The sequence below is a fragment of the Botryllus schlosseri genome, chromosome 9 (genome assembly GCF_051294905.1).
Source record: "Botryllus schlosseri isolate E-star chromosome 9, Bs_hap1, whole genome shotgun sequence".
Taxonomy (NCBI): Eukaryota; Metazoa; Chordata; class Ascidiacea; order Stolidobranchia; family Styelidae; genus Botryllus; species Botryllus schlosseri.
The window spans coordinates 23,199,396-23,226,252 of record NC_137244.1 but is presented as its reverse complement, the minus strand read 5'-3'; the positions used below and the strand labels follow the sequence as shown (position 1 = coordinate 23,226,252).

The window sequence follows — 26,857 nt, the reverse complement described above, 5'->3', positions numbered from 1 at the left end:
AATCTAGTCTGTCCTATTAGACAAAAGAATACTCAGATATCTACTTTTAATCAGTTCGACCAGCTCCATATTGACAATCCACATCTGCAACAAAATAACAGCAAACTATATTTATTATATATGTTTCACCGATTTCATCCAACAAGTCAAGATTGTCAAACATATATATTCAAGAACTTGGCGATTAAGGCTTGAGCGCTTCGGCCGTTCACAGCCTCGGGACGTCTTGTTTATCGAGTGACGCTGTTAATCCAGTTTTCGTAAGCAACGACGCTCGTGTAAGCTGCAGGGATTCCCTTATAGGCACACTTCTTTGGACCGAAAGAGACCACTCCCGCAACGAACCAGCCGCAAGTGTCACGTCTCTGACACGCAAGCGGCCCACCACTGTCACCCTGTTGACAGAAAGGAATATGTAGTCTCAAGTAAAAGATAAATCGAGATATAAGCTACCGTATTGTAATTAAAGCTTGAAGATTTATAAAATAATCTCATTACACTCTAGCTCCACATCATATTTAAAGTGCAGTGCCCCTATAAGAGGCCCTTACGAGTACAGAACCTCATAATACATTTAAATATTATATTCATACTTATTACCCAAAAGTAGTCGAGCTGACACTCATCAGGGTTTACTGTCAGCTATAACGCAATAACATCACTGGAGAAATTAAAAATAGAGAGTATCCAAACAGTACGACATTCAAAATATCAAGTGTCAAAATGGTGAACACCCCTAATGGACAATGACGATAATGTTTTTACCGAGAGGATGATATGCATTGTGCATATGCCGTTGGACAAGGATATAAATACCAATAGGAATAAATATATAATAAATAAATACATAGGAATAAATTAGGACTCAATTGTTTCGCCAATTTGCGTCCACGTCTCTTAGTTGACCAACAAGCGCTATGAAAAGTTAGCCCTTAAACATGTGATCGACTGGTTGGGTTGTTTTTAGAAAAGCTTTACAATATCAGCTGATAGTCTCGAATACTCCTCGTTAGGGTGATGATAATAGCAACCATGGCATATCAATGAATTACTTCGCTTCACTGACAAGGATATCTGTAATATCCCACCAACCTGCTGCGATTCGTATCTGGAAAGATTATATTCTGGTTGAAAGTTAACAGGCAAACTTTGGCACAATAATATTTTCCTTGTCGTCACAGGCACGGATATCAGTAATATCTCATTGGCCTGCTATGATTGGTATTTCAAAGGGTATAGTTTAGTTCGGTGGTTCCCAAATTTCCTTTACAGGTTTTCGGTGCTAGATGGAGGATTTAGTCGTTTTCCTATAAATAAACTTGACTGAAAGTTCTAACATTTTTGCTTGACAATCAATATTCCCTTCAATTTTTCACGAGTCTGCACAAACACACCAACTCACTGCGCGGTCCTTTGGACAACAGTGCGTGTTTCCATTCCAGCCACATGATTTATTGATAGAATCAAATTACAGCATTTACATTTCGTTTTATTACACGACACCAGATCATCACATTACCGCTACCGATCAAGATAGCGTAATGGTTAAGCGTCCGGCTTCTTGATCGGTAGGTCGTGGGTTCGATTCCCGGCCGGGTCAGACCAAAGACCTGATTAGTAACACTGGTATCCATGGCTTCCGTGCTTGGCGCTCATGCATTACTGGGATAGCATGGAGGGGTGGTGCATGACTTAGAAAGTCGTAAAGGCTATATCTGCACTTCCTTGTCCAGCGGCATATGCACATCATGCACTCATAGTATGCATATGCGCTGATCGTGTGTATGTATATCATGAGTCAGTGTATATGCCGCAAAAACATCAAGGACAAAAATAAACTACGTCCTTTTTCCTTTCCTTTTATGGGTAGGGCTGGGTAAAATCAAGGTTTCAAGGCTTCGGCAGTGGAAAATATTATCAAAACTATAATTCTCATTAGTAAATTAACTTTCAGTTGCGAGGAGGGTAAAATTTCAGTACTCGAAAAAATCTTCTCTTACTATTCGACTCGAATCACGAAAATTAATACTTGAATCATTATGCCCAGTCCTAATTATGATTGGAAGAGGGGAACTGCGCTCGGAACACCATGTGGTCTCAACTTGATCACATTTTCTTCAGATAGCCACCGCATTTGAACTGAACCTAAAAAAATACACTCAAAACATGCACCACTATGGTGTCGCAAATGTTTAAGAAGCAATGACGCGCGATGATGATAAAGCTCGATTGACGGATATTGCATGTGTTTGAAAATCCTCTCAGGTGCAGTTTGAATACACAGTGGCATTCTAAAGAAAATGACGGCTGCCAAAATTGTGTCACTTCGTTGCGTGCTGTTAATTATGGTATGGAGTACCATAGAGAGAGAGTAAGGCTAACTGGTGAACAAATACTATCCGATTCACTTCAGATATAAAATTTTACTCACCGAACAACTGTCCTTTTTATCAAACAAATCCCCTGCACACAAAACTCCAGGTTTCGTTTTCAAAAACCGAAGGTATTGCGGATTGGCCGTACTGTATTCATGGATGCATACATCGGGGTCGAATACCTTGACGTCTACATTTTGTAGAATGTTTGAGGGTTGTATTACGCCGTTGGCACCTGCATTTGATAGATTTGAAGTTTAACTTTGAAGTTTGAGACAGATTTATAAGCGAAAAAGACAGACCCAGATATTCAGTATTAATATCTTACTAGCTTCTTGCAGGTACAGAACTTCAATATACAATTGATTAGTATATTCATATTGAAATGAACCCAAATATTCCCAGCTAACACCCGTCAGGGATAATCATCAGCAACTTAGATCTACGAATTACACCCTTCAGCGATCAATATTTTGGTAGCATTGAATGTATAAAAATAAATATTTTACGATACGCATTTCTCAGCCAATATAGTAATAGAAATTTAATGAACACGGAAATCGAAAAGATAGCATGAAAGAATGCACATGAAGAACAGAGGAGGTCAGTAACAACGTACTTGTACTTTTTTGAAGTACTTAAGTAGTTTTTTGTCATATTTTGTGACTCACTTATTGCTATTCACAGTTTGAAGATAGTCTGTAAAAGTCTGTACAGCAGAAGTATTACGTTCTTTCAATAGTAAAGAGAGAGAGAGAGGGACCAAGACCAAGAAATTCAAGAGCTATTTTCGCGGGGAGTCCAGAATTTTCCATATGATTCATGCGGAATATGTATGAACCGAAAGTATCGGTCAATATAATTTCTGTAGCGGTTAAGTGGCTTATATGTGCTATTCAGGCCGCATAGTCACTCATATGACAATTTCATCACAGTAAATAGGGCTTCACAAAATGTTCCGAAACATAGGATCTACCATATTTTCAGCCTTCCTAATTGCGCAGAGAATCAATATAGTATCCGATACAGCTAATCCGTGTCGTTCATTGCCGAATAATTACGGGTCTTGTATTAAGACGGCGGGCGTCACATATATATTGTCACATTATGTGGTCGAATCATTATGCTGTTGAAATTATATATCTACGGCTTGGGATGTTGTGACATATACAGTCAATGAGAGTGTATTTATGACTGCCTTTCAAAACTACTTACTTTCTTGAAGAGTTTTCAAATACATCAAATTCTGCTACTACTTGAGTAGAATACTATGTTGCTACTTTTACTTCTACCGGACTAGGCGTCTAGACTAATCTGGACTACCTCTGATGAAAACACGTGTTCCAGCTGAAGGAACAGGCAAAGTTAATCAGGTGTAATTTCATCTGTAAAACACAAAACGAAAGAGTTGTGTAAAATTCATTATGAACCTCTTGCTCACTAGTATTTCCAGGGAGTTGTGAACACATCCTGCAAATAGGGATGGGCAAAATCGCAACAAATGCGTAAAATTCATTACGAACCTCTTGCTCGCTAGTGTTTTGACGCAGCAATGAACACATATTGTATTGAAGGCTGGGTAAAATCGTTAAATCTCAAGTCACTAGCTAGAAAATTGATATTTCTATTGAAAATATCAGACTACTCACTGATTCCCCATCCCAGCGCAATGCATGTCGAATCATACGGCACTCTTTCTCCCTTCGGCAAGCAAATTGGTCGCACATAATTACTGTACACCAAGTCGTTCTTGAGCTAGATAGTAGCAAAGAACGGTCATTTACATTAAATGTGTGCGTGAAACACGAAACATTTCATATAAATTTCACTCAGAGGGAAATGTAATTCTTTTGAAGTCATCACCGAGTTACCATAAATACAAGTAAAGGTAGAGAATGTATGTAAAAAGCAACTTTGGCTGAAGTATGTGACTTATCATCATTAACTCAGTCTGTGAGGCGTAAAACAATATACAATTGAGGTTGATGGGTTACAAAGTGACTGTGGCACAAGGCAGACAGAACACTTTGAATCCTTGAAACAGATCAAATCAACCTTTCAAGCAGTAGCATCTCTAGAATAAAAGAAAAACAGTATTGCTTTTCTTAACCTAGGAATAGGAACATCGATCAACATTCTACCAGGCGTGACGTCTACATGACCACCAAAAAATATATTGCATGAGCAGTTCAGCTGATCTTGCAGACCGACATGTGTAATCTACTCAGAGATTGAAAGCAGTACCTGCAATATCGCGATGTCATTTTTTGGAAACTGATATCCCGGATGAACTATCGATTTTATCACGGAAGCAGTTTGTTTATTGTAATTATTTCTCCTGTCAACGAATCCCAAGTCCACAGTAAACTGGTCCACCCTCCGACCGCTGTCACTTCTGCGAGAAACATGAAGCATCAATCAGGGTTGTGACCAAGTCGCAAGGTTCCAGGTCAGAAATGAATCTTACTTTCATGATTTTGACTCGTCAAGTCGAGTCACATTCATTTCATTAACGGCTCAAGTCCGAGTTCAAGTCAGGGAGCAACGGGACTAGAACGAGTCATAGTGTTGGGACTTGAGTGCATTTCCATTCATAGCGTTCACTGTTCAGTGTTGAGTTCAAGTCAGGTTCAACTCACTCTTTTGAAACTCGCGGGTGTTATTGAATGCTCCTCATTTATAATATACTGATTTTTGTTTCTCTTAACATGTTTATTCAAACAGATATAAGACATTTTCTCGATCTCCTTTTCAAGTATCGGTACTGATAGAAGAGAGAAGTCATGTAGAATGTCTCGAGTCATATGAGTTAGTCAGGTCGTGCTCAATGATTCGAGTACAAGTCTAGTCAATACACATAGTCGCTCAAGTGTGATATGCGTGTTATAATCAGAGGTTGTCAGTAACGAAGCACTCCTACTTTTTTGAAGTACTCAAGTAGTTTTACGGTACTTGGGTCCTTACTCAAGTTGATCTAATTTCCCGCTACTTCTACTTCGTAATATTTTGTGATCTACTTACTTACTTTTGGCTATTCCAGTTTGTCAAGTAGAAGTGGTTTAATCCTCTAATCAGAAAGATAGCCTGAAGAATTTTGGAGCCGTTTTCAGGGAGTATCAACATTTAATTTTCATATGAGGTAAATCTTGAAGATATTCTGTAAAAGAGGTTACGTGTATCGCAGGAGAAAATGTATTTTTGCAAACAATTGTTTTTCGAATACAAAACAGATGCAAGATGTTTGTATCAGTAGGCTATTGGCAATTTGGCAATTAAAATGAGTTTGCACAGTAGATTATTGCATCTCAGACGACCATTCTGTTTATGTGAGTTATGATGTTTTAGGAATTTTGAAGCGAAACTGCTGCATGATATTTCCAATTGAAATAAATACAAATCATGATATCACCCCTTCTGCAACTTAAGAGATTCCGCGGACCCCCATTTGAGAACCACTGGCGTAAGTGTTTCCCAGGTTATTCAAGGTTAGGAACATAATAAATATTAAATAAATAATCTTACTGCACACAATGAGCTGCAGTCAAGATATATTTCTTCGATATCACCGCCCCGCCACAGTAACCCAAAGCTCGGAAGAACGCCTGTTTAAGAAGCAGTAATTAGTTGCGATTACAGATCAGTACACCGCATCGACATACCATCCATGGAAATTCACCTCGTGTTGAGTCGTCACCGCCAATGATTCTGCGACTGTATTGGTGAATGCTCTCCGTGGGCCTGTCGCACCAGTTGCCAAATGAGGATGTCTTTGTGCAGCATTGGGATGGGTTCTTGAATCGCTGTTCTTGGCCGTATGGACACGATACTGTCGGAATGACTCGAAGTATTAGCATGCGAGAATTTCAACTTGGAATCGTTCTCTGACATCTCGAAAATGTTTCAAGCATTTAACAGGCTTGTTCTACCAATATAAAGTGAATACTAGTTAGACCTCAAGATAACGGACTGAGATCTTGACAAATTAACCTCGTCTAACAACACATGCCACATTGAATTTCATCGCTTTTCTTATTACGTTATCTTTCATTAATTTCCATCAAGTGTGCATGCTAGGGATGAATTGAACCACTGAAAGGTTCAGGTTCGTGTGAACCGAACCTTTTCGAAAGGTACTGTGTGAACGCGAACATGAACCTATGACGTCACGTGACGTGGTATTGGTAATTCCAACCCTACTTCTCAGTGAAGTGATTAGTGATATATTAATGTAGCTTACATTGTACATGCTAGCGACGACTCAGGCCCATTATACCACAATGCTGAAGTAGGCTACATGCTAACTTGCAAGGGGATATAAGCTTATGCCGTAACAGTTTAGGCAAGAAAGGACAATGTATTCAGCGTCTGACTATTGCTTCCTTGATATTGAGTCGAGTGTTAAACGGGTTTCTATATTTTCTATACTCTCTTACTTTATATACTCTATTACCCCATAAACAAGTTATACAGTAGCCAACACCCCAATCGCACACACGCTCAGCATCCACGGATAGCATGAAGGAGAAAAAAAAAACGGGGGTGCAGACTAGGTGACCTTACGGTTGTTTCGCATCTCCAAAACAAATATGCCCTTCTCTCTCTCATACTTCCTCCTCTAGGAGGATTTGTCCTCCTTGAAATTGAAAATATCCTCCGATGACGCCTAAATGTCCACATTTTTGGGCGGTTCGACCTCATTTACAGCTTTTACAGCTAGGCTAATGGAGAGGGTTAACTGAAAATCGGCCTAATTGACGCGAAACAGGTAATTCGCGAGTTGAATGAGAGTGATGATTTTTAAAAAGTGTCCTCCAGATTCCAAAATATGGTAACCCTACCTGAGCCGCCTAATGAACCTTGAAGAACAATATCTCTTGATTATTCGCCTCACAACACAAGTTTGACAGCAACATGGTAATAAGAGTGTAGTAAATTTATCCTGTGCGAGTCAAGTCGAAGTGTAGGTCCTTGTGACGTCATGACAATATGAGTGATACGGAAAGTACGTTTTGTACAACCACAAATAAAATAATACTAGTTTTGCACCACATAAAGATAATTTTGTATATTTCCGCCCACGCTTACTCCATTAGACTTTGTGACAATGTTCTAGGTTGATCATAACTTCACAGAAACATCGTTTCCATTGACATGCATGGCTTTGTGGTACATGAATTGGATGCTGTGATACAGCCAATGCCGGAACTATAATTCCCATTGATAATATAACACTTGGCGGAAAGAGGCGGATAATTTCAGCACTCCAATCATTGTGCCCGGTCTGAACTATGGTCAGTTATATTGGTAAAACCAAATGCATATTACCAGTAGCACACTCTCCATTGCGCGTGCAAGGCCTAGTCTCATATACTCCAGTCAAAGCATTCAACCTCTTCTCAATTCCATGACCACAAGTTACAGAGCATGCCGACCAGCTACCTGCATCAAAACAGCATATTCGTTGTTGCCACATTAGACGTTCCGCCCATGCGTTCTTCCAACTACTGAAATGACCACACAAGTTACATATATATAACAATAAAGGACTGATATATAAAGCAGTTTACTCGGACTACAAACTATGATGTCAATCAACAACATTTGCCATTTCGATAAGGATTGGAGTTGTGTGTCTCACATAGTCTAGTATGGGCCTATAACCCTGTTGAATACCCCCAGGTGTGACCCAAACTGCATTTTGAACAACAGGTCTTCTATATCCGATGAATTTCTTGACAGTAATAGCGGAGCAATCAATGGATACATCTTTTCAAATTCATTTCAATTATCTGGCTCTGTATGACAGCTATATTTATTCGAGCGTGTTGAGAACTGCGGAGAACTAGAACTAACACCTCACACTATCCTAGTTTTAGTATATTGACATGTTTCAGAGTGCTAGGAGGCGGATTAAAACACTCGAAATGGTTATTTTGTGAAAATACTTCATCGAATTTCAGTACTGGTTGACTCTTTGTTTTCGTTCTCGTATGACTTGAGTCACCTCGTAAAATTAATAAATATTACGGAACAACTACCTGCCATTTGAGGTGGCAGGACCTGGAGCAGTGGTTCTCAACCAAAGGTCTGCGAAAGATTTTCACGAAGTCGGCAAAACCTCCAAATTTCCAAAATTTTTATTGAGCAAATTTGTAGTTTTTAAATCAAGGGAAATAGCGAGGAGTTTCGCTTCATAATTGCTAAGACTTCGGGACTCACTCCAACAGAATGGCGTCCGAGAACAAATATCCTACCGTGGAAACTCATTTTAATTGCCAAATTCATATTAGCCTACTGAAACAAACAAATTGGTCTCAGCAAATTAGTGAACAGAAGTTTGAAATAGAAGTTTTTAAAGTCTTTTTTCTAATCGGTTCCAATTAAAGTATTGAAACATCACCACGGATGTGATATACGTAGCTACTGTTCCAGAATAACTCCAAGATGAGCTGCTAGATAGAAATGACTAGGCTGGACGTTCATTGAAAAGTCTGTTTCTCACTTTTGGTGTCATATATGTTGCGATACCCAAAGGTGAAGCTGCAGAGTTCGATTTAAGATATTAAAAGTCTGCCCTATTTCTACATATTGTACGTTGTTGGTATGAAGAAAAATCAGTTATTGCTATTTATCACTAGCCTACGGTTAGTTATTGCACAAGACAGATTACGGTTGCATGATAGTTGAGCTAATTTTGAACTAAAATGTGAGGGGGTCCGCGGGGGTCCATGATGGTCCAGAAGTGATCCGTGAAGACAAAGGTTGAGAACCCCTGACGAAGAGTATAATACACATATAAATAAATGGCGTCGAAATCACATATGTGATAATAAGGAAAGAACAGGGTAGTACTGAGACAGTACGTCCTAGTACTCTCACTGACATCTCTATATTCTATGGCAAACAATCAATGGATTTTTGAGTTTAATCTCATCCAAGGCCTTGCAAGCACAATTTACAAATGCTTCCAAATGCTGCACGTTTGGCATGAAACACAAATTTTGTAATTTTCAGGAAAAAGACAAATATACGCGACACAAAGGAATTTAATTTTTGAAGATGCAATGTAGCAATAAACACATACCAGTCTTGCACCGCTGCTTATTACATTCCCGGGACTGCTGCGAATCGCCCACACATCGTTCTGATACCCGGCAAGTTCTCGTTCTGCTCTGCTGTCCGGTTCCGCACGGTTTGTTACATTGAGTCCACTTAGTCCAAGTGTCCCAAGTAGCTTATATGAAGAAAAAAATTAATCACTACGAGGCTTCAAACAGAGTTTGAGAATTGGAAAATTTTCAGCTTTTAAAAATTATATCACAATCAGAATACAGATATTCAGCAATTTTGTGCGGATCAGGCGCTAAGTCATGCGCAAATGATTTCGCTAACCATACAAGTACAAGCAAAGTATATGAAGAGACTTTTGGAGATACGGAAGTAATAAATAGATACGTTATCCAGTTCTATGATTTTTAACCGGGGTCGAAAAAGAGGCTGTCTGCAAGGTAGAATTTGTCTGCCATAATTGTAAAATTTTTACAATTTTAAGCAGAGAACAATTACCGTACCTCCACATGTTCCACAAGACACCGGGCAAGTTATTTTAACACTTGCGTGAATGCAATTACCACGCGCTCTGAGGTCAGAACATCGACTTCGTGGATTATCTCTACAGCCTCCACCTACCAAGACAATAAATGAAGTATTAGAAATGTTTTGAAAAGGCTGCACATAACTGGTGTGAGCAAGGTCTTTCCAGATCTTTCTTGAGCCATATACGTCTGACCTGATTTATATATAAAATCAATATCAGACTTTCGGTGCCATTGATCTTAACACCATATCATGGTCATTGCGGGTTTGAATGGAGTTCAGGGGTTCTTGCTTTTTAGATCGGGGACCCCTTCAAGTTATTTAGGCTATCCCATGCCTAAAATAAGAAAACAAATGACCACGGCGATTTTTTTTTTGAAATGTAAAATTTTGTCAAAATTGAAGAGTTAGGTCAAAATAGTTTACAAGTCAAACTTTTATGCAACCTGCATTTCGTTTGTATCATAGATATTTGCACTGTGCGTGAACTCATCATTGATATTTTACAGCTTGTAGCCCAATTTATCGGTCTATCATTGTAGACGGCCCATTGTCTGCTCATTGTGAATCATAAACGGCCAAATGAAACAAATAGATTGGCATGGTGTTATGCTCAACGTATCGCAATATCCTAACTGAAGCAATGGATATTGGTTTTTATATCAAAGAGCGCATGATGAAAAATTGTGATGTAGACAAAATTGTCAGAATAAAGCAACACGGGTGTGTCACCAGCTATATACTGTTCACACAACTTAAGTGTTTCCAGCCAACAACTGCTACTGTTGAACGTTCTTTCTCCATTCTCGGCAAGATACTTTGTAAGGACAGACACTTTCTACCAATAGAATGTACGAAAGTATCTTTAATTGTCAACAACAAATTTTAGTTAGTCTCTCATAATGCGTGATGTAACTACTGGAATTCTTCATAGGTCCATATTTAGTTAAACTAAAGTTTTCTCATGTAAAAATTTGTCAGCTTTCAAGTCAAAAAAGTAGTGCGCAGATAACAGACCAATACGCAATATTCCGTTTATATACCAGAGTTGGATCAATTACAATAATTCAGTTCAACTACAATTACAATTATTCCCTTGCATGCTTCAATTACATTACAATTACAATAATTCAATGCTAAAAATATCGAATTACAATTACTGTTAAACATGTAATTATTACAATTACAATTGTAATTACTGTCAAACATGTAATTGATTCGGTGGAGAGGTGTTCTTTGACAACCGTAGCGACGTAATTAGCAACAATCTCAAGCTATTCAGTATTTATGTTTCAGTCATGATACGTAGAATACCCTTTAATTAAAAATAAAACTCGAACATATTCGAACTATTCCTAATCATGAGTACTGAAAAGTACAAACACAGAAAAATGTTTCAAGCAAATGTTAACAACCAAAAGTTTGAGCGACTAACAGCGAATAGGCAACAGGACAGTCAATGAAATGTAATCAAACGATTAGGCTACTCAGAGCTGAGTGAGGATAATGAAATGTAATTGGTAAGGCGTCAGCGATAAGGATGATACCGATAAGATGTGTAAAATTAAAATAAATGCAAAAGGAAACAACCTCCTGATAACTACAAATTACAACATTTTGATTCGCATTTACATTTTCACTTGCTCGGAAACTGTTAGATTGCATTTGATGAACATTAGCGTGCGAAAATTTCTGACCCTAGTAAATTTGGCCAAGATTGGAGGTACGATTGGGATAAACATCTCAACAAATGCGTGATCAAGTTTGATGAAGCCTTGGTTGGAAACTTGAATTTCTTTCTGCAATTGTTGTAGCAAGCCTCGGGACTGGTCAGAGATTTGAAAATAAAACTCTGAAAGTGGTGTAGGAAATGGTTCAGCACTGGTTCTCTAACTTTTTGAGACACGCCCCCCTTTATGACTGTGAAATATTTCGTGCCCCCCTTATCCTCATATCACACAATCAAACCAGAATGTTAGCAATCCTTACAGATAGTTTGATGGTATGGAAGGTTATGACTGCTGGTGATGAGAGAATTCTCCAATATGAAATTCGGACTATACGCAGAGCAGTAGGCCTAACTATGAAATGGAGGTGAATCGCGCCAAGCGCGGAAAAAATTTCAGTTTACCAGAGCTTCGCGCCCCCCTTCAGAAGCTTTCACGCCGGCTAAGGGGGGCACGCCTGCCAGTTTGAGAAACACTGGTTTAGCCATTGTAATTCATAAAGTTTTCTGTTGCCACTGAAGTAGGGGAAACAGTTTAGCATGGTTGAATTATCTAGTTATATATAACGCGGCACGCATAGAACACCGATGTAAATAGGCTAATTATTATAGATGGCAACTGTGTACTATGGCCTTAAGGCCTTGTGGCCCCTCGACGTCATCCTGGTCCGTACTGGATTTTCACTGGTGTGACGAATAAATGATTGAATGATCGATTATTTTATGTTGTGATTGTCAGTTTCCATAAAAATGTAATTGAAATTGTATTTGAGCAAATTTTGTATCAAATTACAACTACAATTACATGAAAAAATGTAATTAATTACATTCTGCTCAATTAAAAATTACAATTGATCCAATTCTGTTATATACCATTGAAAAACTGCAATGGTCAACAGTTTATCATGGTGAATGGTGTTGATGCAACTCAAAATATCTACATAAGGTTCAAAATGGGGCAAAAAACAGAAAACTGTGTGCTAGGTGAGACCATGACCATAACACTGAGACTAAAAGTAAAACGAATTGAAGACTGGTGTCAATTCGATCTCAACAAAATTGAATTATTGCCATGTCGCTATATGAACTACATTTGAAGAACTGATAATAATCATAATTTCACCGTTACATGCTTGTTGGTTACAATTGCGTGAATCCATAGATGATCCAGAACATTGTCCTGGCCTTGAGCATGTTCTCGATCGTGATTGGGTTCCCCCGTTACATTGCTTCGAGCACGTTCTCCATGTAGACCACTGAGACCATGTAGGAGTATGACCTCCACCCCCTGTCATAGTGTGTTGAGCTCCTATGATACAAACACTTTTAATTACTATATGAACGGGTTCCAAGCAATGTTTCCTCTGCGCACAGAAAATCTAAGCTGCGCACAAAAATCCGAAGTGATGACCTTTTTTTAGTCGTTACGCACTGCTATCCAAGGGAACGGGCAGTGAGTTGGCGAGTGCGCGCAGAAGGGAACATTGGCGGATCGAAAAATTCTCTGGTCCGACTCTTAGTCCGGATTTAGGAATGACCGTGATCCAGTTCGAAAAACTCTGATAATAATAATCTACTTACAGGATGGTATTGAATATTGATTGGAACCCAAGCTTCGACTTAGACTAAGATGGACTAAGATTGGACTAAGCATGTGGTTTATTCCCATGAACGTTTCACTTTAACTATTGATTCGAGGGTGGAAGAGAGCAAGGCTGTCATATTATCAGTAAAAAGTACTGATTCGGCTCCGACCCGACTCCGGCTGTGTCAGAAAAAGTACTGATCCGGCTCCGGCCATAAATGAGAGAATTGGTCGGATATCCAATCCGGCTCCGGCCAATGCTCCGCCCTAGACACACAAGTATACAAAAATGCAGTATGAAATATTACATAAGAGGGTTTAATAATTACCATTATATTTCCATGCCAAAGGCGGTTTGGGCTAAGTAAGAATTCAACCACCGATTGGGCAACATATTTTGTAAAACACACATATCCATCCGCAGTAACAAATATACATAACCTCACAAATGCCAACTATTTAGTGCTGAATCATAGTATAAATGGAAGTATTACTTTTCAAGACATAGTCACTTCAATCACAAATCATGTGATACGGAAATTAGTTTCGATCAATCCTAGCCGGTTCTTTAGTTCATTAAGAATGACAGCATTGTGAAGTTATCTTTGTCTCTCTGTATATCAGTAAAAGATATCAGATAAACTGTTTGGCGAATTGATGATATTCACATACGATATGCGCATACTCAGCAGGACATTAGCAAAGTCATCGGCCTGTAGTATTCAAATACTAATTTGAATAAACCGACTGTAATACTTTTTCAAGTTTCAAGGATAGAAAGGCTTACCTCCGCACACACCACATGATGACGCGCACTCTCTTTTAATCAATAGGTTTTTGCATTGGTTAGACAGTTTTTGCAAATAACAGTTGTAGTGTGGATTATCTGTACAGCCGCCACCTGTCAAGACAACAAATGAAGTCTTGGATATTATTTCACAGGGCTCTACAGTGTACAAAAGTGGTGTCAGCATTCCAGGCTTTCATCAGCTATCATCACGAAATTATACATAAAATCGATACAAGACCTTTTGTGCCAATGATATTGCCACCATATGCAATGACACCATATAATGGGAACGTCAGGGTTTGAATAGACAAATAGGCGAGCTACTGGCATACCGTTGTAACTGTTATATAAGTGTTTACAATTCGATGAAAATACAGTAAACTGTGTTCTAGGTTTGACGATGACCATAATACTGAGACAAAAGTGGAACGAAAGGAAGACTGGTGTCAAATGAATTATTGTCGTGTATTTGTAAATAAAATGGATATGTATAATACTGAAAGATGTCACAGCTCCACGAAAATTCAAGTCAGAATATTTCGCATTACAGCAGTCGAGTAGATGGACTAGATTTAACCAAATGATAATAATTAGAACTTCACCGTTGCATGCTTGTTGGTTACAAGCACGTGAATTTACAGTTGGCCCAAAGCATTGTCCCGGCATTGAGCATGTTCTCGACCGTGATTGGCTTCCACCATTACATTGTTTCGAGCACGTTTTCCAATCTGACCACCGCGACCATCCAGGGGCAGGAGTACCACCTCCTCCACTGCCTGTGATAGCTCAGTTCATATCATATCATATTATATCACATAACACTTGCTATTGATATATGAACAGATTGAAAGAGTCAATCCCAATCCAAGGATTTAGAGCCATAGACAAAATTTACAAAAATGCAGTTACGAAAGATTGCAGAAGTGGATTCATACACATAGCCATCATTAGGAATACGTAAGACATAACCTCACAAATGCCAACACTCAAGAAATAGTACTGTAGAAATAGTAGCCTACAAATAAAGCAATTACTTTTGAAGACCACTACAAATAGATTACTTAGTTGAAACAATGCTAGCCAACTCTTTATTCGATACAGAAAAGCGGCATTGTGAAATTTTATTTACCTCTTCGAGTACCAATGAAATATATAAATTATTCAATCAAAACAATGTACGCGATTTGCAATCAGAGCATTGTGCTACAGGGTATTTATCAGTCCCAAGTTGTGATTGTTGTCAAAATCCAGCATTAGCAGACAGAGAAAAGTTACATACCTCCACATGCTCCACAAGATTTTGGACACACTTTTTTTACATGTGGAAAAATACATTGACCATACCTTAACTGTAGAACACAGTTGGATCGCGGATCGTCTATACAGTCTCGGCCTGCAAAGTGAACAAATTAAGTCACATTGTGGAGGACATAGGTATTGTGAATCATCTACACCAGGTATGTTAAAGCATTTAGAACAGGGGTTCTCAACCCGCGGCCCGCAGACGTTTATTTTGCGGCCCGCGACAGCTTTCATTATAAACACAATTATTGCTGACACGATATTGTAACAAATTAATTTAGATATTTAGCTCTTTTAACGCACCGTCTCTGTTTCGTTTGGTTACTAATTCTTGAATGCAGTGGTTCTCAAACTGGGAGGCGCGCCCCTTGGGAGCGTGAAAGCATCTGAAAGGATCGCGATGCTGCAGTCAACTGAAAATTTTTTTCGCTCTGCGCGCAATTTATCTTCAGTTCATGGTTGTTTCTCTGCGTATAGTTCGAATTTAATATTGGAGAATTCTCTCATCAACAGTCATAACCTTCCGTGCCATCAAACTAACCGTTTGTAGCATTCTGGTGGCATTTTGTTATATGACAATAAGAGGGCACGAAATTATTCTCCATCAAAAAAGGGGGCGTGTCTGAAAAAGTTCGAGAACCACTGCTTTAATGTGTTCTCGTTTCTTGATATACGCTCGACTTCAGATTGTTATTGTTTTGAATCGGTATTCTGCTGGACTCTGGTTCAAGCATTGAAACAGAGAGTTCGGTTCTCTAGTGCAGTGGTTCCCAACGTTTTTGACCTCGCGGCACACTTTGGAAATGAAAAATTGTTCGCGGCACACCAGCACAGCGGTTGTGAGCTTTTTTGGCTTACGGCACCTGCAAACTACCAGACTACATAATAGCACCCACTTCAGTAGTAACGCTGACTAATGTGACCACCTCTGCAGTCATTACAATATGTTTCTACAGTAAATTGAACAGATCTCGCGAAAACAAAGCAATTTATTGAATTTCATCACAGACAAAGTCAGTGCGAAATTTGCGCTTGACTTCTAGCACATATCCTTTCAATGTCTGGACGCACATTTGATAATGCTACTCTCATCTCTTCTTCAACGGCAAGTAACCTCTCCCTTTTTTTTGTTTTTATATTGACCAGAACGGAAAATCCGGTCTCGCACAAATACGACGTGGAAAATTGGAGTAAAATCACAATTGCCTTTTTTCCAATACAAGAATATTCCTTCTGGATTTTAATCCAAAATTCTGCGAGAGCCATCTCATTGTACCACAGCTTCAAGTTTCCGTCATTTCGGATGTCAATCAGCTCTTCCTCTTCTTCGAGGTTTAAAGTAGAATGGGTTTCCTGCGGCAAAAATGGGTTTCTTATCCATGTATAGTTTTCTGTTTTCAGTGTTGGAAAATATGTGTTTATTTTTGTATGCAAACATTTGAGATGCTGAACAATCAATGGCAAGATTTCCCTGTTATTCGTTTTGGAGAAATTGGAGAACATGCTATAAGTTCCTGCTTCTGCTCGCACTGACCACACTTCTAATTTCTCTTGCAGTGCTCTAATCTTGTCTGTTGAAGTTAAGATATTTTCATTCTTGCCTTGCATACTGGAATTTGTCTTATTTAGGTGGTCAAAGATATCTACCAAATATGCTAATTTGGAGAGCCAATTGTCATCGCAAAGGAAATCCTCAAATTCTCTTTGTTTTTCAAGCCCAAAAAATAACAGCATTTCTTCCTTCAGCTCGTATACTCGCGACAACGCTTTTCCACGTGACAACCATCTTGCCTCAGAGTGGAGCAGGAGATTATCATAGTTTGCTTCCATTTCCTTGCAAAGTTTAGTGAATAATCTGGACTTAAGTGGTCTAGATTTGATGTAATTTACCATTTCAATAACTTGTTTTAGTACTTTGTTCAAATCATCGTCTAATGTTTTCCCTACAAGCACTTCACGATGAAGGAAACAGTGAGTTGCTATGATATCACTGTTTACCTTTCTTGCAAGTGAAACAAATCCTTTGATTGATCCAACCATGGATGGAGCTCCGTCGGTACAAATACCTACACATTCCTCCCAAGTCAATTCATTTTCTTCCAAACACTTGCTTAAAACATCAAATACATCTCGACCAGTCGTCCTTTCCTTGAGTTCTTTACAACAAAAAAAATTATCAGCTATTTTTCCGTCACTGACAAACCTGATAAAAGCCAATAACTGGGCCTTGCCACTGATATCAGTAGACTCGTCAACTTGCATCGTAAAGATTTTGCTCTTCTTCAAAGAAGATATTACGGTATCTTGTATATCTCTGGACATGTCACAAATACGTCTGAGAATCGTGTTATTTGACAAGGGAATTGTTTTCAATTCCTCTGCAGCTTTGGTCCCGAACATTTTTTTTACAATTCCAGTGCAAGCCGGAAGAATAACTTTCTCCGCTTCCGTGTGAGGCTTTGAATTTTTAGCTAGTACCTCCGCTACCACATAACTGGCCTGTTGTGATCTAGTTGAAACTTCAAACGTTTTGGTAAACGACTTAGATTGGTGTTTTCGCTCATCCAAGAGTCTTTTGAAATAGCTCGGCGGTTTGTCAGCCAAGTGTCCATGCTTTTTTTCAAGGTGTCTTTTCAATTTACTTGGCACCATAGCTTCATTCGACAATTTCGCATGACAGATAAGGCAATCTGGTACAGGTTTCGATTCATCTTCACACCAAGTGAAACCCATATTTAGATAACTGTCGCAATATAAACGTGCTCTCTTTGCGTACTTTTCTAATTTACCTCCACTTCCAAAAGCTCTCTTTTCTTTATTGCAATGATCATTACCGCTTGACTTCCTTTCTTTTGAACTAAACTTCTCCATTTTAATATTTCTAAAAGTAAACTTTTGTACATAAAGCGTCCCTCATATAGCTTACTAAGCACTGATAGGAAGTCGTCGTTTTCCTCAGGCGAGAATACTGTTCCTTCGTGATTACAATAAACAGAGCGTATTCAGACGAAAGTAAAAGGGGGTTATTTGGATTTAGTCATGATTTGCGACTTCACAAAAATTTCGGGCTGCCCACAGATACCGTTGCATAAGATTCGTTTGACAATATACTCAGCCCACTGCCGCATTGTAGATGTAATTAACCATCGCATCCACGTAAGTGGTGTCTTACAAAAAGCCTAGATCTGGGCCGTGCCGTAAGTCGGCGGATACGGAATCAAAAATACGGAATATCGGCCTGGTGTAAATGACCATGACCATAGTAGTCGACTAACACCATGAATACCACAAACACAACAACCATGGCATCGAAGAATCCAAGCATGATCGCCACTGACGAATACAGAGGCGGAGGCTATACCATGCATTTCCACACAGAGCGCGCGAGGATATAGCGATACCTCAATAGCTACCTAAAGTTCAATATATGTCCGACACACCAAGTTAATAACCTCGGCGGCGAGGAAGTTTGTTAACTATTATAATTTGATCAGCCGTACTTCTCAATTCTCATATTCATCGCCGGTAACAGAACGGTAGTGCTGTACCAGCCTACTTTTTAACGGAAGTGCCGGCACGCTACCTAACAGATTCTAACAATCACAATGTTGATTGCTATGGAGTTCAAAGGAGTTCATTTCTCGCTGGTTATTGAGGAGACAATGAGGATTAGAAAACCGCATTGTCATACAGGCGCCGCCATGTCTACTCTTCTCTGAGCAAAACAGATTCAGCCGTCAAAGCACGAGATATGTCGGGTAAAGCTAATTCGCGAGGGATATTGATTGCTGGCATAACATCAATTTTGAATTGTTAAATGTGCATACAAACTTCACATTAAGCTCGACATTAGATTGTTGATCGTTTGCTATAGACTGGAATTATTTTGCGCATGATTTCAAAATTTCGATGAAACCGCTCGCGGCACACTTGCAAGACGTAAATGGCACACTAGTGTGCCGCGGCACACCGGTTGGGAACCACTGCTCTAGTGGAAGGGTTTTAAGTTGCATATACCGACATGGCAATGAATGCAATGCACGCTCCATGAAGGGATTTAATTGCACCGCTAGAAGATACATATTCTCACAATAAAGCAGCAGCTGCAAACTTACGAACGCTGTCCATTGATGCTTTATAATGCATAAAAATGTACTAAATGCCCGTATACAAGAGAAAAATAGGCTACAGTAGCCTAAATTTAATTGTAGCCCACAACTACATTATAATATTGTTCTGCAGCCCGTAGCGTCTTTTGCTGTTAAAATGCGGCCTGTTACACAAGAGAAGTTGAGAACCCCTGATTTAGAAGGATAAAGCCTGAACTCATCCATTTACGTGGAAACAGCGTTTTCGTTAATCGATGAGCTGTTCTTCTGCCGAAAAAATTTCAGATTTACTGATTCCAAATGGACCGTCTACAGCCTAACCATCTGAAGTTGTGAACAGCAAATCCTAAGAAGTACTATTGCATTGCAAGTTGAAGTCCAAACAATGGAGTAATTTTTCGCTATGAGTTGATTCATTAGGTGTGTAAAACAAATTAAAGACTTTCTTCAACACATATAGCAGCCCAATTATGATATAACAATTACCCCTTAATTGGTTCCATCGCAATGGTTACATTTGCTTATTTATCAGCTATGAAGCGGTTGAACGCTTTCAAGTCGCATATGCTATACATGCCTTATGTTAAAAAAGTTATGAAGTCCCACTAATGTTCTGCGGCACACAGTTTGGGAATCACTGATATAGAGGCTTGTAGATATATCGATTTGATAAAAGACATTCAAAAGATAATTATATTGGTCGATCTTTGTTGATATTCTCCATGTTACCTAGTATATTCTATGGATCCACCGTCAGTGACTGGTATATCAGCGCCCCCGATATCGATATTACTCATGCTTGATCAGCATCACTTGACAATCTCTCCAGTTAGAGTAAGCCCAGATATCAAGCAGAAAACACTTACCGGTATTCGTTGGACTATTTGTTGGACAGCCTCCACAAGTTCTTCGACAAATAGATTGGAAAGATGAACATTGACGAAATTGTTTTATCATTGCACATTGATTCCACACATCAAAACAACCTAAAATTGTACATCATATAAAGAATGCTCCTTTATGAAATATGATGCATTGCGATATTATCATTTGTCATTTATCATGGTCAATTATTATTATTACTAGATTTTATAAAGACAAAGATTTGATTATTATCATATGTCTGTTTTTACTACAAAGGTTGAACAAAATTGAGTAGACAAGCAATTTGTCCAATACTAATTACGGCTAATAACAAACTTAGCCTAAAAAAAGAGTCAAAATTCATGCTACTCTACCCTTACAGAGAAAGCACACGTTCTATATTATTTGAACATTACTGTTCAAATTACACCAGTGCTTCTTAGTCGGTGTTCCATGGAACACTAAGTGTTCCCTGACTCAGTCTGAGGGGTTTCGTGGAGGTCACTGTTCAAATTAAACCAGTCCTTCTCAATCGGTGTTCTTAATCGGTGTACAATGGAACACTAAGGGTTCCCTGAGTCAGTCTGAGGGGTTTCGTGGAGGTCGACACGCACACAACTCATATGTATGATTTGTGGTGACTGGGGCGATTTTTTTTGACACGTCAAAATAAGCGTTCGGTGAAAAAATTGTACACAAAGTCAAAAAATTTTTGCAACCTGCGTTTCGTTTGTATCGTAAATGTTTGCACTATCGATAAACTTATGTGACATTTTACAGCTTGTAGCCCAGTGGTTCTCAACCTTTTTGTCTCCTCGGACCCTTTTAGGACCGTCACGGACCCCCGCGGACCCCCACAAAGTTTTACTCCAAATCTAGCTCAATTATCGTGCAATCGTCATCCCTGTTTTGTGCAAATGATAACGGTAGGATTAGCGATAGACAGCAACAAAATGACTTTTCTTTAACACAAGATCATCTATTCATGTAGAACTCGGGTTGACATCTATTATTTCAAAGCAAATTCTGCAACTGCATTTATTGAAATACATGGTCATATCTTGAAAATCTGCGTCTTCGATTAGATATGAACGAGTGCTGAAAACCTATTTCACAAATATAGGTGGTGGCGAGTGTCATAATAACACTCAATGCTTCCGACGACGCATGTGGGTATATGGTAGCAACAAATTTGGCACCAAGATTTTCAAACCAATGTTTTTTATTGAAGATATAAGGTCAAGCCTATGGTCACTTCTCTAGCAGCTTATCTAGAAGTTATTACGGAAAATGGTTATGTATATCACAAGAGAAACTGGATTTTCATAAACATTTCGAAGTCACCGTGATTGACCTCACTCATCCAACTGTTTTTCCATAAGCCCCAACAAAACATTTCTAAGCAGCAATATGTTTGTATCATTAGCCTATTGGCAGTTTAGAAATTAAAGGTAGTCTGCACATATTTCATCTCAGATAGCCCTTCTGTTGACGTGAGCTCTGGAGTTTTACTAGTAATGAAGCTAATATGCCTAGTGATTTTCTGAATTAAAAATATACAAATGAGGTTAGGCTATCAACTTTTTTGAGGCTTCGCGGACCCCCTGAAAATGCTTTGCGGACCCCCGGTTGAGAACCACTGTTGTAGCCTACTTCATAGGCCTAGACGGCCCATTATCCGTCATTGTGAATCATAAAGAGCCAAATGAAACAAATAGGTTGACGTGTTGTTATGCTGAACGTAACGCAATATCCTAACTGAAGCAAGACTGCGTGGGTATTGGTAGAATTGCAATGTAGAAAACATTCTCCATTCGAGGCAAGCTACTTAGTAAGGACAGACACTTTCTACCCGAGAATGTAGGAAAGTATCTTTCATTGTACTACAACAAATTTTAATTATTTCTACCATAACGCGTGATGTAACAACTGGAATTCTTCACAGGTCCAGATTTCGTTAAAATAAATTTTTTTCATGTAAAAATTTGTCAGTTTTCAAGTCAAAAAAGTTTTTTCAGGCCAAACTACTTCGTAAGGACAGACAGTTCCAACCAGATATGAAGATAAGCAGTACAATTCTAACATTATGTGGAAAAGTACCTAATCTACATACATGAGGTCAAAATTAAGTTGTTTAACGACAAAAAATGTCAAAATTTTCCCTTCTTTAGGTAAAAAAAATCGCCCTAGTGATGACACATCAGTAGTCGAATTGCGAATGCTGTGGTGTTACGTCGGTTGCGGTGGCACACACAGGGAAGGTTGGAGTTCGAAATCGAAACCCCGTCGTCCTGAAATGCCATTTTATCTCCAATATTATTCAGCTGACTGGCAATAAATATAACAATGGTTTGTTTTGTATACAAATTATATTATTTTTATTCTTCCTTTTTAGGCTCTGTTGAAGCACAGTTCATTTCATGCAGCAGTAATCTATAGTGATGTATCGGATGTGTAGTGAGACATGTATTGTGGCAGAATTTTCTTTTTATATTTCAGAGAAAATTTGGGTTTCTGTGAAGGCTTTTAGATTAGTGTAAGTTAAGGGTGGGCAATTATTCTTCTCTGCGGGCCAAATGAGCAACAGAGAATACGTTGGCGGGCCGAGTCAAAATGTTCTCCGGCGTATTAATTTTATTCTAAATTGAAAGTAGTGAATTACATTGTTAATAAATGCTACTAATTAGATGTGCTGATATTAGATAATGAGAAAATGACGGTTAATTACCAAAAAACAGTAATCTATTTATTTTCCCTCATAACTCGAAACAATGATAAACATGATACATTTTGAATTATATTTAATCCAGGTTTTTATATTAGGACAATAAAAAGGTATTTGGGATACTGCAAAGCTTATTGTCAACGTCTTGGTGTGTCATGATGCGATACCGACTGACGCCAAAATGCTGATCTCTATAAATGAAACATTTTTTTCGCGTAGAGGGGTAGCCGTATTAATATCAGGACATCAAGCCGCCGCGATAAAAAAGGTGTGAGGAAAATTTAGATAAAGTTTTACAAATATCTGAAAAATGCAATATATATTATGTTAATTTATGAAATAATTTTGATCCCCCTTCGAGCTCCGGCCCCGTCCAATTGTAGGTTTGGGGTGCGGCAGTTGCGGCCCTGTGTTTAGTGCTCTATACCGTCTTTGCATTTCAGCTTTCGGCTTTTTTTTGACATGCCCGTTCATCCCTCATGGATGATGATGTCTCATAGGGAAAACGAGCACTGATTAACTTGTTTTACTAAATAAGTATTTCCAAACGTAGCCAATCACGAAACAACTTCAAGCACATACCGTGTAATGCGTAATGTGACAATGGCAACAAAGAAGGTTTGAACTAAACTATATGGAAAGAGTGACTTGATGTGACTTTAACAGTTACGACCTACTTTTCTACATTGGCTTTATTTTGAATCTGGATTACGCATGTGAGATTGCGAGAAACGTAGGCTGAGTAATCGTGACATTATTGAACCGGGTTTAAAGTAAACCAACTTCCGTTCCGGCCCAGTTTACACAGCTTATATTTTTTTTTCACGGAGCAATATTCAAAAGTAGGTTTTATGTTTTGAATTCAAAGAAATGGACACGCGGGCTGCTCAGAATAGCTCCACGGGCCGCACTTTGCTCAGGATTGGTGTAAGTCTTTCGCAGGTTAGTAAAGGTTAAAAACCACTCAACTGAACCATGGGTGCTAACACACATTATTTTTTTGTCGTTACATCCTGTAAAATAAGAAATTTCAGCTAAGGCTACACAGATACTTCCATAGCCACAAACAATTGTCCATAGACAGAATATACAGAATTCTCAACACAAACCTTGAGAAGACACCCAGTGGCAAAGTATCAGGATTACAAAGCAAAGCAGTATCATGCCATGTTTCAGCATCTTCACACTTCACCACTAAGAATGGAAAATAAGTGATTATGACAGGTGATCAAAGTTTCCAAAGGCAGTAAGTTCAAATCTGTTCCCTAAAACAGACTATGAAGTAAATGTAACAAAAATATCGCGCCGCAGTATTCCTTTGCAATAAGCACGAAGCATTCCATGTAAAATTGCACAAAACAAGTAAAATGATGACGTGATAGGAAAAGTCTTTGGGTCTCGAAATCACCCATAATTTTTTCAAGCACCCCAGATGTTCATATTTTCCCCTTTCTTTTTACTAGTTTTCGTACCTTTTCTTCAAATCCTTGAATGTATGGCTGGCGGTACTGAACTTTAGTATTGCTTTCAGAATTATATTAGTTTACGTAGACCAAATACTTGTTTTTACACAAAAATGCTTTCTTTGCATCATTTCAATGAGTGAAATATTCTGCTAAGCAGTGCAGCAGAAACTGAATCATAGCATCGGAAACCGGTTTAAAAATAGTGCCACATCATATCAATCTTGATGCATCAGCAAGGTAGATGGAGTTGAAATTTTCAAAGTTAATAACTAGTTAACATATGGAATGCATCAACCCACACTACCAAGCCTGACCAGCATTACTTCCACTACAACTTAAGCCTTATATGTAACTACTTTCTGCACCACCCCATCATCATAATAAATTATTGTGAAATTTTAGAAATACTTATGTTGACCGTGACTACATAAAACGTCTAATCTACATGCCCTGATGACCTTATAACGTAAAAAACTCAACTTTATATGGGTTTCCAATCCTATATTATCATATTCTGTACTGTATACAAATGCCAACGAATGAAAAAAAATATTCAGCTACTCTCTTTATAAGCAAAGGGAAACACTGAAGCAGACTTGATATTCAGGCCTCTTTGCAAAAGGTAAAGACTTATGAATAAAACACTTTGCGTGAGAAAACGATATTTATCTTGAGCAAAACTGGGGGCAATTTTCTTAGATATACACCCGAGGCACTCAACCACAATGAGATAGACAGATAAGAAATCACTGTTGATTTTCCTAGAATTAGGGTTAGTTTGTGAACAATTGATTGCTGCATAATCACTTGAAAATGCAATTTCTGGGATTCCCCACATAGTTTTCTCACATGAAACCGTTTGTAAATTGCCACGTTTTGGGACGACTACGTTTGTAAAATAAGTCTCTTCAGAGGAAGACGATTTGCATTCTTTATAGTGAGAATTTTCTACAGCACCCATGAACACTGGCCAGCAATCGTATACGAAGAGATGGTTTTATTGGTTTATGGTACAGTATTGGAACATGGTACGTAGTAAGATGTTAATCATATTTAACATTGGTTCTTTTCTTGCTAATCGTACAGATGTTCCCGTATTGTGATGCAATTTAAGGCTCAATTTTTTTTATCAATAATTGATCAAAGGCATTGAAAGGTTAAGATGACTGAGATGTTATCAAAATAAAGAAACAATTACCATTGTCACGAGTTGGCCTATTGTTGAGGAATGTGAAAGCATATTCAACTACATACCTGTATCCAAAACTTCTCATTTCGATGAAAAGCGATATGTAGGATTAACCTTTAACGAAATATCTACAAATATCTCAATGGCCCTTTATATGCGTTTTCAATGTCACAACTGCGTATTCATCCAGCAAAGATTCCATCGTTGACATGAACTTTCGGAAAGTTGCAATAATTGTCAAAAGCAAACAGAGGGTGGGCGGATTGAAGCAATTGACTTCGGCATTAGTGATAATTTCTCCATCTGCAGATGAGGAAAAAAGTTGAGTTACAGCAGGAAGGGGCTTCTGTAGAATCTGGCAACCAATCACATAATGGTTACTAGTCTTTTACGGTGTATCAATGGGTACAATATCGATGTCATTGTGCATAATAATCAACTTTCTTGCTGGCTGTGTAAGAATTGGAGAAAAATTATTTTCAGCATGGAAGTACACTCCCGTTCTGATAAGATTGATCTTGACATCTACCATTTTATGGAATTGAGTCATCTATTGAACAAGTTCAGGTGAATCTTGCATGGTATTCAAGATGTCAAGGAAAATATCATGTTTGCTGAGTGACTACGATTAAGCGTTCAAACAGAGCATTACCATATCGATATTTAGGCAATACTATATTTACTAAAATTTCAGTGCATTTCTGGATCTGAATTGATGGATTATAATGCGCTTGATCATCACACCTACGTAAAAATATTGAATTGCAATTTCAATGTTTTGCTGAATACATAGTATTCCTATACCTAGATACACGGATGTCGAATTCGAATCCCAACTTTAAACAAACTAAAAACTGAAATCGTATACATCAACATAATCTATGGAATGACAACCATATCTGTCTGTCAAACAATCAGTCTGCTTGTCTTAGCTGTCAAGGTCTTATCTGAAAACACATATGTATCCCAGCTACCAATTAATCTTACCTGTACCTAAAGTTATTGTTGAACATATGGCAGGCATGACATTGATAATGGATCACTCTTGAATTATTAGACATTGCATGTAGCAACTATATATTAACGTCATTGCAATAGATGTATAATGGATATTGGACAAGCTTTCTCAA

The 26,857-nt window shown here is 38.4% G+C and overlaps 1 protein-coding gene across 1 annotated transcript; it reads right to left on the bottom strand.

Moving 5' to 3' along the window:
- Positions 1-29: 29 nt before the first annotated feature.
- Positions 30-26,815, bottom strand: LOC145445983 (uncharacterized). Its single transcript, XM_080324163.1, has 15 exons — positions 24,182-26,815; positions 20,350-20,469; positions 15,352-15,465; positions 14,675-14,848; positions 14,070-14,183; positions 12,821-13,006; positions 9,947-10,060; positions 9,460-9,609; positions 7,701-7,814; positions 6,035-6,201; positions 5,898-5,977; positions 4,620-4,770; positions 4,025-4,130; positions 2,432-2,610; positions 30-395 (listed from the first exon to the last, which is right to left on the bottom strand). Exons 1-15 carry the CDS (start codon positions 24,249-24,251, stop codon positions 231-233), a joined length of 2,004 nt encoding a protein of 667 aa, XP_080180289.1. The 5' UTR covers positions 24,252-26,815; the 3' UTR covers positions 30-230.
- Between the last annotated feature and the right edge of the window lie 42 nt (positions 26,816-26,857).

Excerpts from the sequence above, each read along its gene's own strand:
- LOC145445983 (XM_080324163.1), bottom strand. The coding sequence starts at position 24,251 with ATGCTGAAACATGGCATGATACTGCTTTGCTTTGTAATCCTGATACTT. Across the intron at positions 20,470-24,181 it reads CCACTGGGTGTCTTCTCAAG|GTTGTTTTGATGTGTGGAAT; the intron begins GTTTGTGTTGAG and ends GTACAATTTTAG. Across the intron at positions 6,202-7,700 it reads CAATGGAGAGTGTGCTACTG|TATCGTGTCCATACGGCCAA; the intron begins GTAATATGCATT and ends TCATTCCGACAG.